The following is a 15,735-nucleotide window of genomic DNA, read 5'->3' as shown; positions in this document are numbered from 1 at the left end:
TTTCTTCAATCGTCTAACTTAGGTTTGGCCTTCCTCTGGTTTCTATGATCATGTTATAGCAATGATAACACCCTGGGGTGTCTTCTTACAGAAAAATAGCAGACTTACTGGAGAGAGCTCTTATTTTCTGTTGTGTAATTTTTCAACATCACCTTATGTAATATTTGGAATATTGAAAGCAACATTGTGATCATCACGGTCAAGATCAGACAAGTAAGCTTTTAATTTTATGTGTATATGCAGAAAAGGGCTGAAATTATTAGGTAATCACATAGGTTCGTCAACAGAAAATGTATCTTCATCTTCTTCTTATTATTGATTTATCTTCATTTCTTCTCCTTGTATGTGACTTTTTTCCTGCTATTCTTGGTCTTCTGTGACAGTAAATTGAATATCTCTGGGTTTTGGACTGTTAGTTTAAGTAATTTTGTCTACCTCTTCAAAGTAATTTAATGTGCACTATCGCTCTCTTCCTGTAATATGCTCCTTTTGTCCTGCACCTGTACCTGACTGTGGCTGGATGTGCACACTATCAGCCTTCTTCGCTCATGTATGATTTTCCCATCTGGACAACTCATTGTACATTATTGCTTATTTGACCAGTGACTTCTTTGCATAAAAAGACATATATATATAGAACATACACATAGAGCTATCGGCATGCTAACTTGCAGTCATAGCCACGGCTCTGTCTGATTTTCAGGTTAATGAATACAAGGATCTCCAGGGAACACCAGGTTGGTTAATATACCATTCTCAGTGTATGGTAAAGTGTTAGCATGGCTTCGTGAAGCTAATGATCATGGATTATTTTGATGTCTACGTTACTGTTAGGGGTTAGTTAACCATTACTTTAAGATCAACAAATATAGAGTCAAACGTGTATTTTCTTGGTGTAACATTATGAAAAAAATTAATCCTGCAAAAATTTGACAACATAAAAACAGGTTAACAGAGTGTTATAAACATAAAATCCACAAATTAACACATCATGTATACACTCATGTAAACCAATCAGAATGAATCTCTGTCCTTCTTCATGCTTATGCTTAGTGTCTACTGTCTTTGTGTGTCTGAGAGACAGAAGCAGAGAAAGGCAGGCTGAGAACCGGCTGTTTGCACAATTGTACTGCAAACACTTTTCCATATGCTACAGACAGAACTGAGGGCAAAAAGAAGGATGAGACCGAGTGAGACAGAGAATGCTGAACGTATGTGAAGAGGTTGCCCCTGGACACAGTGTCAACCCGCATCAGGGAAGAAAAAGAGAGCTTTCCCCTGGAAAACGCACACACTCGCACACATGCACACACACTCAAGGACTAACACAACACACATATTTGAAGGGGTATTGCAGCGAGGCCAGCTCATAAAATGGAGATATAGTAAGAAAAAGAGAATAAAGGCCTTTTCTGAAATGACACTTCTTAGAATATCTGCTCTGCCCCTCACTCCTGCGCTCCCTCTCTCCCTCTTTTCCTCCATCTCCAGACGCCTGCCTCCTCTTCTGCCTGGCCCCAGGGAGGGAGAGGAAAGGCGGATACGGATGTAATCCACAGCCCGCCAGTGTAAGCACAAAATTAATTCTCTCTAAGCCACAAAGAATTAATCCCTCTCCTTGTGCTGGGTGCTGAGCTAGACTTGCACACAAACAATGGCACATGTACACACGCGCGCACACCAAAGCTAAGACATGTACACATGCAAACACACACTTAACAACCCCCCCACCCCCACCCATTCCCCACCACCACTTCCACATATCCACATGCACAGACCCACACCCTTAGGCTCCTTAACCACACACACACACTCTTTTTGGCTTCTTAATTCTCATTAGCACTGGTAATAGCACATCAGAGCACAAAGAGGTTTTAATCAGCAACCTCAGCCTTACAAAAGACCAAAGACCAAAGACCAAACCCCCCCCCCAGCTGTCTGCCTCCCACACACTGCCTAAACCAAACCAAACCAAACCAAACCAAACCAAACCTTGGACATGCACCAAAGATGTGGTCAAAGCAATGGTCATCATTTGGTTTACCTGTGTGTCAAGATCTACTACAATATGGACTCACAGTCTTCACGAGTTTGTATGTACAGGACGTTGCTCCGGACTCCATCCCCAGCCTGGGTGTAGGCCAGCACCTGGATGCTGTAGTTGGTGAACTTCTCCAGGCCTCTGAGCTCCACCTGCTCTTTGGTGGTTGTGATGTTTTGCATTTCACCCCACTCTGAGAGAAAAAAAGAAAAAAAAAGAAAAAGAGAGATGTTCAGACCAAGGACTGAGCTGCTGTCAGTCACGGTGTCTACAAAAGATGACCGACACACTCTGCCCACCTCCATCCGGGAAGACGGCCCAGAACACGACACGATATCCCTTCAATACGCCATGCAGTGTCATTCTGGGAGGCTCGGCCCATGTGATCACTGCCTCGTCAGATGTTACAGAAATGGCTCGCACGTTCTGCGGAGGCTGGCTGGGCACTGGAGACAAAAAGAGCGAGAGAGAGAATAGAAAAGGTCAGATAAGTTATCTGAAACATGTATCTGCAGTGATCTAACCTTATGTATTTTACAGTTTAATTCAATAGAAAAGGTCTGCTCATTGAGGGGTGAAAAACAATCGTAGCTCGTCTGACAACTGAACTAAATACACAGACAAACTGGAGAAAATCAAGGAATTCTTTCACCCTTTACCATCCAGATTCCTTCAACCCTTTAAGCAGCTTCAAGATTGAAAAATGATCTTACGCTGTGACCATGTCACATATACAATATATTCTGTATCAGCTTGTCCTGGTTCATCATTGAAGCTGTATAATGTTTACACTGAGTAAAATATTAAAAACCTAACATTGTAGATGTCTTATGGATAATTTTTACACATTTCCTCAGATCCAAATTTACATACCAAATTTGGTTTGTTTGGAAATTATGCGATCTGGCCCCTCCAGCAGGTCAGACGGATTTAAAGTTGTTTTTTTTACATTCCTTTACATAGCTTTAAGGTTGGAAACTATCATATACTCTGTATGAGCTTGTTCCAACTTTTAATTGAAGCGAAGTGAATGAAATATTCAAATCCAAGACTCCATGTTTTTCAGGGCTGCACCATTCCCACAAATGGACATCTTTTGCATCATTTTATACACATTTCTCCAAACTTTAGTTTGAAATATTTGGTATCTATGATTTTTCTGGTCTCCGCCACAAACTAAAATAAAGTTCAGTGGCAAACTCAAAGCATGAGTTTGCACTCGACAGGCTCGAATCCCAGCGTTTAAGAGGATCATAATTGTGAAAATTTAGATGATTTTCAAATTAATGCATTGTCTCCTCAAAATTAGAACTGTTTTGGTTAGCTGATAAATAAATAAATAAGTAAATAATAAAAAAAAAAACCCTCACTCAAACCCTAAAAGGCATTTCCATATCAAACCTGAAGTGAGTAAACAGGCTAGTGATAGATAAAAAGCCCATGACATGCGTCCAGCCTGGTGTATAGGACCAGCTCTACAACCACCATCTCTCTTTCTCTGTACAAGCCTCTCTCTGTCCCCGCCAGCCCAGGTGTCTCTTCTGTTGGCTACCGCTGACCATTAGTCTTTCAGCCTTTGAATAACGCACACTGTTGAAGATGAACAGAAGTCAACTTGTGAGAGAAGGAGGGGCAGGAAGAGAGGAAGAGAGCCGACTGAAAGACAGAGAGCAATGAAAGCGAGAGATTGGGCCAAGTCCACCAGGGAATTTCTCTGCAGCTGGTGAAGGGAGAGGAGGTGGGGAGGAGGACGAAGGGAGGGTGAGGAGAAAGGAGGATTAGAAAAACAGGGTTTTGCATGAATAAACCTTTAGGCTCCGAGCTTAAATAATTAGAAGGCATCAAAACACAGCCCAGTTCCTCCCTTCAGTCACACCTTTACGAGAAGAGAAAATAAGAACTGAGAGAGGCTGTGAACAAAAAAGGTGCCTCCAAATTGTCTGTATTGGGGTTTATGTAGGGTTTAACATGAAGGAAGACAGATGAATAAAAAGAAAGTTTAATAAATCAGTGACTGTTGATGTATAAAAGAACCTTACATAAATAAGTCCATAAGTTTGGAAAAAAAAAAAAAAAAAAGATTGGGAATACAGGAACATAATGAAAGGCAGTTTTCGGACTGGGGCTACAGAGAGGAGGAGATGGGGGTGAGGGGCAGAGGAAGAAGGGAGGAAGGGAGGAAGAGAGTTAAAAGCAAGGGGAGCAAGGGAAGGGCAGAAAAAGATGAAAAGAGGGAGCAGAGAGACAATGCGCTCAGCTGTGGATAATTACAGCAGGAAGCTAGCAGAGGGAACGAGAGAGAGAGAGACGGACAGAGAGACAAGCTAATTATAATTATTTTTAGTATGCTTGTTATTATCACTATTATCATAATGGCCATCAATATCACTGTCGCCACGGTGACAGCCACAGGGAAGAATTGGAGGGCTCTGTCTGCTCTGGACCAATGGAGCTCAGCCAACTGTTCACTGGGTGGACAAGTATGTATGTGACGTGTGTATTTGTGTGCGTGTGTGTGTGTGTGTGTGTGTGTGTGTGTGTGTGTGTGTGTGTGTGTGTGTGTGTGTGTGTGTGTGTGTGTGTGTGTGTGTGTTTGCTTGTATATGTTTGTGAGGGGGGGACTCAGGCAAATGTGGATGACGTATGAGAGAGACTGAGAGAGATGGCATGTATTGAAAGAATTGTTTGCATGTAGCAGCAGATTAATTGTTTGTTTGTATTTTAACTGTAGCTCAATACTAAAGAATAAAGAGTGAAAAAAGCCAAAGTACAAGAAGTACAACATTTAGAGGTCTTCTTGAGAGAAAAAAAGAAAGAGTTTTTTTCTTTTTGAAGATGTATTTATCTGTTTTTATGTTAGCAGCTGTCAACTTGTTGTTAATTTTCTTTTGCTCCTTAGAGGCCAAAAGTCAATTAATACAGCTCAGTTAGAAAATACTGCTTTGTGAAAAATGAATAAAAGGAAAATTTCTCTTGCTTAGTAAATTATAGCATCTGAAACAAACTGAAGTCCAGTGGTCCATTGTCCTACTGCTTTCTTGCTTCACCCAAATTTCGAAGGAACTATTGGATATCTTTTGTGAACACTTATGTAAAAATGTCAACTCAACATCTCTTTTTTTGCTATGCAAAATATGGATCTAGAAAGTGACTCCTTTCAATCCTTCCACCAAGGAGTTGGTGGATGTTTTTGGCTCCATGTCTGTTAGTTGATAAGATACCTCAAAACTTGTTTGAAGACCTCAGTTATGTTTATTAACTGGAAAGAAGAGAAATTCGTTTTTGGTTCAGATCTGGGTAGAGTTGTGTATCGAGACAAAAAAATATTATGATTACTGTCATATTTCTTATGATTACAAGTCTGGGAGTTTTTGAACCTGAATGAAAAAAAAATCTGATGATTTTCTTGCACACTAATAAACCAGATGCAGTTAAAACAAATCTAAATGTAGGATTGTGCAACCTGAGAAAGGGTTTTGGGTCCTAACTGCTTTTTTTAGTTCATTCATTCATTCATCCATTCACTCATTCAACATTTAGCCCATCTGCCCCCTAGCCATCAGGATGCATGGTAAGACATGTCCACATGTCTCACTGCACATGGATCACTCAATCCTCTCTGCAGCTCTGTTGAATGTGTACTGTGTCTATGAAACTGTGTCTTTGACGTTTGTAAAATAAAAAAAAATAAAAAAAAAACATTTTGGTTCCTGCAGCCAACATTCATTCTTGTTGAGAGAATAGAGAGAAAGTAGTCATTTTAGGTTACAAAGCGTGGCATGATTTGACACAGATCAGACAGAGAAGAAGGAAAAAGAACAATGGCAACAGAAAAAAAAAGTGCAGTAACGATGAATCAAAGCCAAAGCAGACAGAGGGTGATATTTCACAGTCCTTACAGTTTACTCTTCCACTGTATAAAATGAACCCCGCTGTTTAACCTATTGCCCTCATTGCTGCTGATCACTAGAGTAGCCCACATTAGCTCTCACACAAACACCAAGAGGCAGAAAAAAAATCCCCTCTCACATATGCTGAGATATGCTGTACATGTGTTGTTTATTGTGACTCTCACCATCTTCCAGTGTTGTAGCATTGATCTCTGAGCTAGAGGGCCCTGTGCCGGCTCGGTTGAAGGCCTGGACAACCACACCATACTGAGCAAACTTCTTCAGGTTGTCCAGAGTGTAGACCTCACTGTCTCCAGTGGCCTTCATCTCCACAATGCTGTACTGGCCATTACTGCCCGGGCCGTTCTCTCTGTAACCGATCTGGTATCCCCGGATCACGCCGTTCTGCAGCTCTTTCCTGGGAGCCTAATGGATGAAATAAGGAAAGACAATACTCACATCAGACTCATCTATTTATATTCATATATTGCGCAATGATTCGGGCACCTCCAAAAGCTTAATGTAATGAAATATAATCAGGACAAAAACAACATTAGGTTACTTTGCAAGCAGCAAAATATGATAAAGTGAGATACACAACCAGAAGGCAAGTAGTTCTAATGCTTTACCTTCCAGGTGACCCTGATGCTCTGAGAGGTCACAGGCTGCAGGATTACATCCATGGGAGGACCATCAGGCTCTGCAGAGAGAGAGAGAGAGAGAGAGAGAGAGAGAGAGAAAGAGAGAGAGAGAGAGACAGAAGGGGTGAGGTGTCGAACAAACATTCTGTGGCGTTCACGTTTCACGTCTCATGACCCCTGACTATTCTTGTCAATAATTTCTCCAAGGAGTTGTTTTTCTCAGTTTCTCTGAGCTAGACTTTCAATACAAAACGCTTATTCAAGGACAGTTGTTAGCGTCATCAAAGTTGCAGAGGCTGAGTGCTAATTCACTCACATTCACATTAGTAGAAAGCAGTGCTATCAAGATACTTACGTGCTTCTTCGGTGCTGATGGTGAGTTCCTTACTGGCCTCGCTCTTTCCTATAGCGTTGTAGGAGTACATGCGGATGCTGTAGACAGAGGCAGGGTGAAGGTCCACTATGTTGGCCTGGTTGTTGGTGGGGGAGATGTTTCGAGTGGCGTGCTTCAGCTCCCAGGAATCTGAATAGTGGTACAGCGTTGTTTTTCATTTTGAGTCACACTTTGAATATATTTGAGGATTTGTATTTTCTCACTGTTACTTAATATGAAGTCTTATTCTATCCCCTCTAATCTTTCTACAAAAATAAAGTAAAATCCTTAAAAAATGTAGGATTTTGTGTTTTGACAGACAGTCAGTTGACAGTCCATCACAATCCTGTTCTGCTCCAGGAGAAGGAAAGAAGCACCAACAGCTCAGCTTTTTATTCCACTGTCACATTTACTTTTCTATCTTCCTTTTCTGTAAACTAAAGAACATACTCTGTTTACTTACCTGTCTTGTTCTTATACTCAATATCATAGGACGTAATGACGCTGTTTCCATCAAATCTCTGTGTCCACCGGAGATTCATACTACGATCCTTCACTTCTCGCACCTCCAACTCTGGAGGGTCTGGGGGCTCTGAGGATTTAAAAGAGAGCTAGTGAAGAGATAAAGGAGGAGAAGGCAGCAGCAATAGAGAGACAATTTTGGATGGCAAGAGGGAAGAGCGGGTTTGTGTATCTTTTAGCAGTATGAAGAGGAGACGGTACAGGTGCATGCATTTGTGCAGGAATGGTTACCTTGCACAGTGAGCTGGATAAGGCCTCGCCCTTCTCCGTAAGAGTTGATGGCGTGACAGGAGAAGAAGACTGAATCCTCACGCTCTGCTGGCTTTAGCTGTAGGGAGAAAGGTAGAGAGAGAAATGTCAAAGAGACAAACGGCAATCTTTGCGCAGGCAAATTGTGTAAGGTAGAGCTTTGTGATGGAGAGGTATTTATGGTGCCTCACGGTGCACTGCGTTTGTAGGAGCGTCACCAACATTTTTTTGGTGTCGAGATTCACAGTTTTTTAACCTACCGGCTTGAAAAATGTCAAAAATGAACTATGCCCAATGCACCCTTTGTGCTATTTTTGTCACTTTAGCCAGTGAAGGTGCGTCTACATAGACCGCATTTAAGCAAGATTTGCCTGCACTTTAAATATATATATTCTTTAAACAGTAGATATGACCAAATTCACACCAAAAATACAGTTTTTTCTGATTATGTCAATAACACAAACAGAGAATTTTCATGTTTGATTCTTACCAGTCATGATAAACTACCTATACAATCGTTTGAAAGTGACAGGTGTTGGGTTCCTCCTTAAGTCTCTACTTTTGAAATGGGCACATTGTCAAACCGCGGATACAGATGCCAAATCTGCTGGCGTAACGTTGATTAAAATGTTGTGCAAAATACACACAACAAGCTCCTGTGCTCTCTCATGCGCATCTAACCATTTGGTTTGGCAAGTGAGATGATGACATCCTCAGAACTCATTGGACACTGTTGATTCAGGTGCTCTTTACATCGCAAAGCTCCCTCAGTCCCAGGGACCCCTCTCTTAGTATCATCCAAAAACACCACATCACCAGGCGGAGGCAGCTGCGTCTCCATTTTCCTATGATTCTGGCTGATTTATCACCTCAAGTATCTCATTTTCTAATACAGTAGAGGGGTTGGACTTGCTGCTGCCATGAATCATAACATGATGTTTTTTAAATATGTCCGGAAACATGGATTTAATAGAAAGAGAGATATCATCTTTTCTTGTCGTCATATTTCAGGACACTTTGTATTCACAGATGCAAAGATTTTCCTCTCAGGTGATGCTGGTTTGGACTCAATTACCAAATGTCCAGTACAGGGGGAAGAACACAGATTTGGAAGAACTGATGTGATTGGCCATGATTGATACCAGGCTTTAACAACCCTCAACACACCAGCTGATATGACAATGGATTCTTTCTAATCTCACCCTTTTTATACACACCTCAGGCAGTGAAAATGCAAAGGTTCACACAACACACCGGAGTGTAAAAGTAAGAGTCATAGACACTCTGCTGTCTGATTTCAAACAACTACGTGCTCTACCATATATAAGTGTTTCTTACCTTGAGTGTAGACAACACCTCATCAGTCTTCTCATTGGGACTGGTGGTAATGGAGTATCGGGGGTTGCGGTCAGGGTCAATGACCGTGTCGCCTCTTTCCCAGCGGATGATGATGGGCCATTCTCCCCTGGCTGTGCAGTTCAACTCCTTCACGTGACCCTTCTTAGCCATGGTGGTGTTGGGGTGACTGGTGATCATTGCGGGAACTGAAAGGAGAAGGGAAATGGAGTGTGAGATGAGGGGAATGTGAGGACAAATGGGGGGGGAAGCAGGGAGAAACGGTGACAGTAAACAGATTGATGAAGGGGATATTAGATAACAGAGGCAGATAACAGAGGGAGAGGGGGAAGAAAAGAAAGGAAAGAGTAAGTGGATAATAAGCAGAGTTTAAGTGGAAAGGGAGAACGAAGTGAAAGAGGGCAGAGGAGAAGGGTAGGACAGCTGGCAGTTAAAAAGGTGGAGTTCGGAGTAGCCAAGTTCCATTGCAGTGGAGTAATGAAGAGCTATGGTCAATGAGGTAAAGTCAATAAACCACCTCTCTCATTCTCCAATAGTTAACGTTGGGGTCTAGGTGAATGAAGAGGCAAAAACGATACACTCTACCTTTCGTGTACACTCTGTACACAAAATCACTTACACACTCAATCTTCTCTGGCCAACAAACACACAGACACACACACAATATCGATCTGAGGAGGGTTCTGCTGTTTTGTTTTCATCACTTATTCATCTCACCCTCCCTCTCTTCCTCCCTCTCTGCTGAGTGAAACAGACAGAATTGAGGGAAGCAGAGGAGAGGAACGGTTCAATCAATAACACTAACACCAGAAGGAGAGAGAGAGAGAGAGAGAGAGAGAGAGAGAGAGAGAGAGAGAGAGGGGCAACCCTGTGATAGAAGAACACGGTGAAACTAGTAGATGCACCTGGTTATATGTGTCTGAGTGAGCAAGAGTCAAAAGGTTCCAAAAATTAAGCATTAACATCTCTCTTGAGAGTAAAAGTGTGATAATGTAAAAAGGTTAATTTACGACATGATAAAAAATCACATCCCATAATGCCCTGCCTGATGTTGACACTCTGCGTGCATATATATACATGTACATTTTCCCTATTCATTATTCTCTATGTTGCTCTTTATTGTTTTGCTCTTATGTCCATGGTCACCTGTGCTCCACCAATTTATCATTGAGCAGGTAGGTGTGTATGCTCCTGCCCACAGAGCGCAGGGAGAGTAGTGTGAGCTGGCTCATTGGTTTGACACAGTTAGCGACTGTGTGTGTGTGTGCACGAAGACTGATAAATCAGGAGCACTGGAGCATCCTGGATGGCCTCACCGCAGTCATCTACGCTGTGAAAAAGTCATACTCTGATACATTAGCGTATGTGAGTGAGTATACTCACTCTTAACAGTGAGAACCATGCTCTTGCTGATGTCAGAGCCCACCCCGTTGGAGGCCTGACAGAGGTAGAAGCCACGATCTTCCTCCAGGACATGTCTGATGAGTAGAGAGCCGTTACTCATGATCTGGATCCGGCCTGTCAGAAGCACAGGGTGGTACTGCTGCGGGTTCCCAATACCCGCTGGACAGAAAGACAGAGACAGCAACAGGAACAGGTGATTATGTTATAGTAGCAGGACAGTATGGACTATGACTATTACTTTGGGCAAAGAAAAGCAGACAGATATACATCACAGTACGTAGAAAAAGAATGAAAGAGGTTTCATGTACCTAGTGTACCTTTGGCATGCTTCCACATGACCTTGGGAGGAGGGTATCCATCAACAGAACAGTTTAGGATCCCTGCCTTCCCATAGATCCCATCCTGGTTGTTGGGCTGCACCACAAACCGAGGAGGCACTGGAGGAAGAGGAGAGGAGAAATTTATGAAAAGACAAAGACTTCCTCAAACTAGAACCGTATTAAATGTTTCTTGCATGGCTAATGAACAGTTTGTCAGTCAACACATCACCACTGGTACGGCTGTACCACATATCTGAAACCTTTCATTGGTTATGTTGATTATAGTGAACTGGAATAAATGTGGTACAATTGACTGATTTTCAGGAGCAGAAGATGTATTCAGATCACTTTTGGACTGTTTTCTACTTAAGTAGTAAATAGACTATTTACTGAGCCCAAAAGACGCTACTTTTTTGGCCCTTTATCCACGATTGTCTGTGACTGACTGACTGACTGATCATAGCTGAGTGATCATAATTCCACCATTGGTCAGCCAAATGCCACATGACTGCCAATTGGCCGTTGCTCTTTCACAATTAACTGGTGCAACCATGTTCTATTAGAGGCGGCGTGTTGCCAACTCAAGTGTTCAGACTCCTACTTTTTTTTTTACATTTAGTTATGTTGCAGCAAAAACATTTTGTGTCCTTCTAGAAGTCTCTTCCATCTCAACACAGTATCTCTGGAGCTCAGCCAGAGTGACCATCAGGTTCTTGGTCACCTCTCTTACCCTGCTCCCCGCAATTTTTAAGTTTGGCCGGTCCGCTAGCTCTAGGTAGAGTACTGGTTGTTCCAAAACTTCTTCCATTCGAGAATTGTGGAGGCCACTGTGCTCTTGGTAACCTTCAGTGCAGCAGAATTTTTTTTGTAGCTTTCTCCAGATCTGTGCCTCGATACAATCCTGTCTCTGAGCTCTGCAGGTTGTTCCTTCCACCTCATGACTTGGTATTTGCTCTCATATGCAGCTGTGAGACCTCATATAGACAGGTGCCTGCCTCTCCAAATCATGTCCAAACAATTGAATTTACCACAGGTGGACTCCAACCAAGGTGTAGAAACATCTCAAAGATGATCAAGAGAAACTGGATGCAGCTGAGTACCATAGCAAAGTGTGTGAATACTTATGTCAATTTGATATTTCAGTTTTTCCTTCTTAATAAATTTGTAAAAGTTTCTAAAATTCATTATGTGGTATTGAGTGTAGATTGATCAGGAAAATTTTTTAAATTTTTAAATTTTACAATAAGGCTGAAATATAACAAAATGTGAAAAAATTTAAGGGGCTTTCTGAATGCACTGCTATCCAGGCTCTCCAGTACAGCAGACCTGCTCAGCCCTCACCTTAAAGTGGTGAAGACTTGCCTTCCTGGCGGCCTGTCAAAACAGGATTCTAATCAAATATATATAGGCTGAAGCGAGGGAGATTCATCCAGCCACTAACTGTCCTTGCCAAAGTCCTCCCTACTGCCATTTCACTAGCACCCTTACTGGCCTCTTTTATTAAAAATACTTAATGAAATAAATTGGTTAACAACATTGTAACAGTTGTTATATACTTTTGCTGCCAGGGAAATGTTCATTTCAAAGTCGAGACGAAACGACAAGAGGCTACGGACCTGAACCTGTCACACGCAATCTGTACTTTTACATCACTGAGGAGAGGCTATAGGTACTTCAAAGAAACTCTTAGACTACACACAATAAATCTAGGATACCTTTACTTTAAATGTAGATAAGGTACTTTATTTTATACTGGCAGAAACTTAAAGCAATAACCAGTCATAACTGATTCAAAGTTACAAATATAAAACACAACAATTATCAAATACTCAATGCAATCCATCCCAATTAAATCTATTCTGATTGTTCTACCTACAACCTCCTTGGATTCTGAGTGATAAGGCTGAAGGCAGAAAAAATCCCCAAATTTTCATAAGCCTGTAACTGCAGACAAAAGTGAATGAGGACAGATAACTGCTGCTGCAGACACTTTGTCTTGGCTGAATTCAGCAGCCCACCTGGCTGCATCCCTGAAGCCTTGCTTGTTGAGTTTCTTCATTGATACATGTGACACCATCATTGTCAATTCTGCAGAATTTGGTTACATCATGTCTCGAGTACTCCAGGCATACTCGGTATGCACTCTATTTCAATTCAGGTACTTCCCTATTTCACACACATCTGTGACCACTCGGCCTCTCTGGCACTTTCCTCCCTTTGTGGTTATGGATCCTTTGTTATGGTTGATAATTCAGGTTTTCTTCTCCAATCTAAACCTCTCCAATATTCTGGATGCTCAGTGGTAGAGTGGGGTTGTGGGGACTCCATCTTCTCATTTATAGCCTCCCTTCTTGGACTCATATGGACCTGTCTGTCTACTTTGACTGGGGTATAGCACGGCCATCTCCACTTTAGAGGCCTAAATGGCCTCCTGGTTTTAACATCGATGTCCATTTTTCTGGTCTTTTTGAAAATATATGTATACACACTCACACACACAATATATTGTATCACTAACTGAACCAAATTAGTATTACTAATTTAACTAATTACCACAGGAAGGTGGACAAGACAAGTAGGCTACAGCATACACCTTGTTCCAAGTGAAAGCGACCATTAATCCAAAGCAGTACAGGTCTGAGAGCTCTAGAGGTACTATGGTGTGAACAGAAAGAGGACTGAGGCTCCATCTGAATTGAAGTGGACCACAAAGCGAACCATATTCATGTCACTTCTAAGGTTCTCTCTGAGTGATCATTTTATAAGTACATATAGCCAAAATCACAGCACAGCTGTTAATACAGTTGTACAGTGTCTTCTGTGGCTCTGGAGGCTAGAGAGCAAGGAGTCTAATGAAAGATGCCATTGAGTTGCATTATGGGAAGTGAAAGATCCAGTGTTTTTGGAGCGTAACCCATAACGAGGACGAAAGGGAAGGATATATCACCTTCTGCTGATTCATTTTTAACCATATTTTATTGAAGTGCAATTCTAAATCAATTTCTTTTAAAATAACCCCTTTCCTTTCTCCTTCAACCTTTTCTAAATATTCACTTTCATATCCTCTATCTTCTCACACTCCTTTTTTTCTTACCTGTAACTGTGAGCTGTCTCTCTGTGCTGACAGTGGCAGCGTCATTGCTGGCAATGCAGGTGTAGTTGCCGTTGTGTTTGAGCGACACCTTGGATATCTGGAGGGAGCTCATGAACTCCTTCGTGTCGATAGTGATGCCCGAGGAGGGCACGATCTCTTGCCCGTCCTTACGCCATGTGATGCGTATGGGCATGTCTCCAGACGACACCACGCAGGCAATGTACATCAATTTACCGATGGAAGTCGGAGGAAAGTCAAATGGCTGGATCAGTGGAGGAACTGAGAGAGGTACAGAAGGAGAGCATGAAAGAGTGAGCAAGACAGGTGAAGGAAGGAGAGGATAGAGTGTAAGATGTGTAGAGAGGGTAGGGAGAGTAAATAGAAATGTAGGTGAGTCAAAGTAATAGAGAGGAAAATAGTGAAGTGAGATGAAAGAAGATAGAAGAGGCAGATCAAGTCGAGGAAATATATGATGATAAGGAAAGTGGGGGAGAAAAAGGCAAGGACAGGCAACGGGGTGAAATAAAGGGTAGATAGAAAGAAGACAGAATGAGGCAAAGAGGGAATGAAAATAAAGAAAAAAAGATGAATGAAAACAGTTACGGGGTTGTTTAAATGAGTGGGGTGAGAAAGAGGTGAAGATAGAGATTTGAGGCAGATATGAATAAGTGAAGGGTGGAGAATAGAGAGAGAGTCAGATGTGAAGACAGGGAGAATATGGGTAGACACACAGATTTGAAGATCCGGGGGCATCGAGAGGACATGTGGTGGGAGAGTGAGTGATGTAAAAGGAGAAGAGGTGGAGTTAGAAAGAAACAGAAGAGGGAGGCAAAAAGACAGAGTTAAATTTAATTTTGAAGGGCATGGTTCAGATTCATTTTCACCTGGCAGGCTGATTGGTAAACTACCGGTCCGTCTGTCTGTCTGTCTGTCTGTCTGTAGGTGATCATAAACCTTGAGTCTCTCCCCTAAGCCTGGACCCCCAAAGCCTCCACGCCATCGCAGCCTGGCCCACTAGCCCACTACCCACTCTGCAGCCGCCTGTGCCCACTACCAACCCCTCCACTCAACCCCGCCCTGCCCTGCTAAAGCCAGCCCATAATAGCTGCTCTAATTAGAGCCCCATCCACAGGGGGAAGAACAGCGTTGCCATGGAGACCGGCAGAGGTGATGGCGGTGGTTTGGAGTGCAGGAAGAGGGGAGGGAGATGGTAGTGGTGGTGGTGGTGGTGGGGGGGTTACAGCTGAGACATCTGGGGGATTTAATCTGGGCCTCGTTAAAATTCATCTAATTAAATCAGAGACATGACGAGCACACGTTCATACAAGCACATACCTACACCCACACACGCAGCAAATGTACGTACACACATGCATATGCACACTCATGTGCACGCACGTGCATGTATGTGACCACCGAGTACCACACATTTCACACATCAACCAATGTCAAACCGAAACACACACAACACACAATCACACTCGACAACTTCCTAAAACAAACATGTCATGCTATCGCCGCAGAGAGCAGAGCGAAATAACATACAGGGTGACATGCCGAATATACACATACACATGCACACACACACAAACAAACACACACACACACACACACACACACACACACACACACACACACACACACACACACACACACAGTCTTTGCCATTCACACACATATATGTATGCGTGTGGCATACACACAAATCTTATACAATAGCACTCCTGCTCTATGTAATTGCTGAGTGGTTGAGAGAGCACACTAGGCCACTCCGCCCCTTAATCAGGGGTTATTAGAGGCATTGCATACAGCTTTCTTCTTTCCTCTCCCTCTGTTACACTCGCA

General features: G+C 42.5%; 1 protein-coding gene across 1 annotated transcript in view; it reads right to left on the bottom strand.

Moving 5' to 3' along the window:
• Positions 1–15,735, bottom strand: part of LOC111228044 (Down syndrome cell adhesion molecule-like protein 1 homolog) — a 100,313-nt gene that overhangs the window by 12,665 nt on the left and 71,913 nt on the right. The window contains exons 10-20 of the mRNA XM_022753821.1: positions 13,891–14,169; positions 10,785–10,913; positions 10,456–10,635; positions 9,055–9,260; positions 7,699–7,795; positions 7,409–7,537; positions 6,928–7,095; positions 6,561–6,631; positions 6,117–6,357; positions 2,341–2,487; positions 2,079–2,234 (exon numbers count right to left, since the gene is read on the bottom strand). Coding sequence (XP_022609542.1) covers positions 2,079–2,234; positions 2,341–2,487; positions 6,117–6,357; positions 6,561–6,631; positions 6,928–7,095; positions 7,409–7,537; positions 7,699–7,795; positions 9,055–9,260; positions 10,456–10,635; positions 10,785–10,913; positions 13,891–14,169 — 1,803 coding nt within the window. The remainder of the gene's footprint in view (positions 1–2,078; positions 2,235–2,340; positions 2,488–6,116; positions 6,358–6,560; positions 6,632–6,927; positions 7,096–7,408; positions 7,538–7,698; positions 7,796–9,054; positions 9,261–10,455; positions 10,636–10,784; positions 10,914–13,890; positions 14,170–15,735) is intronic.

Source organism: Seriola dumerili, unplaced genomic scaffold (assembly GCF_002260705.1).
Source record: "Seriola dumerili isolate Sdu_G_001 unplaced genomic scaffold, Sdu_1.0 BDQW01000199.1, whole genome shotgun sequence".
Lineage (NCBI taxonomy): Eukaryota > Metazoa > Chordata > Actinopteri > Carangiformes > Carangidae > Seriola > Seriola dumerili.
This window is presented reverse-complemented; position numbering and strand designations above follow the sequence as displayed.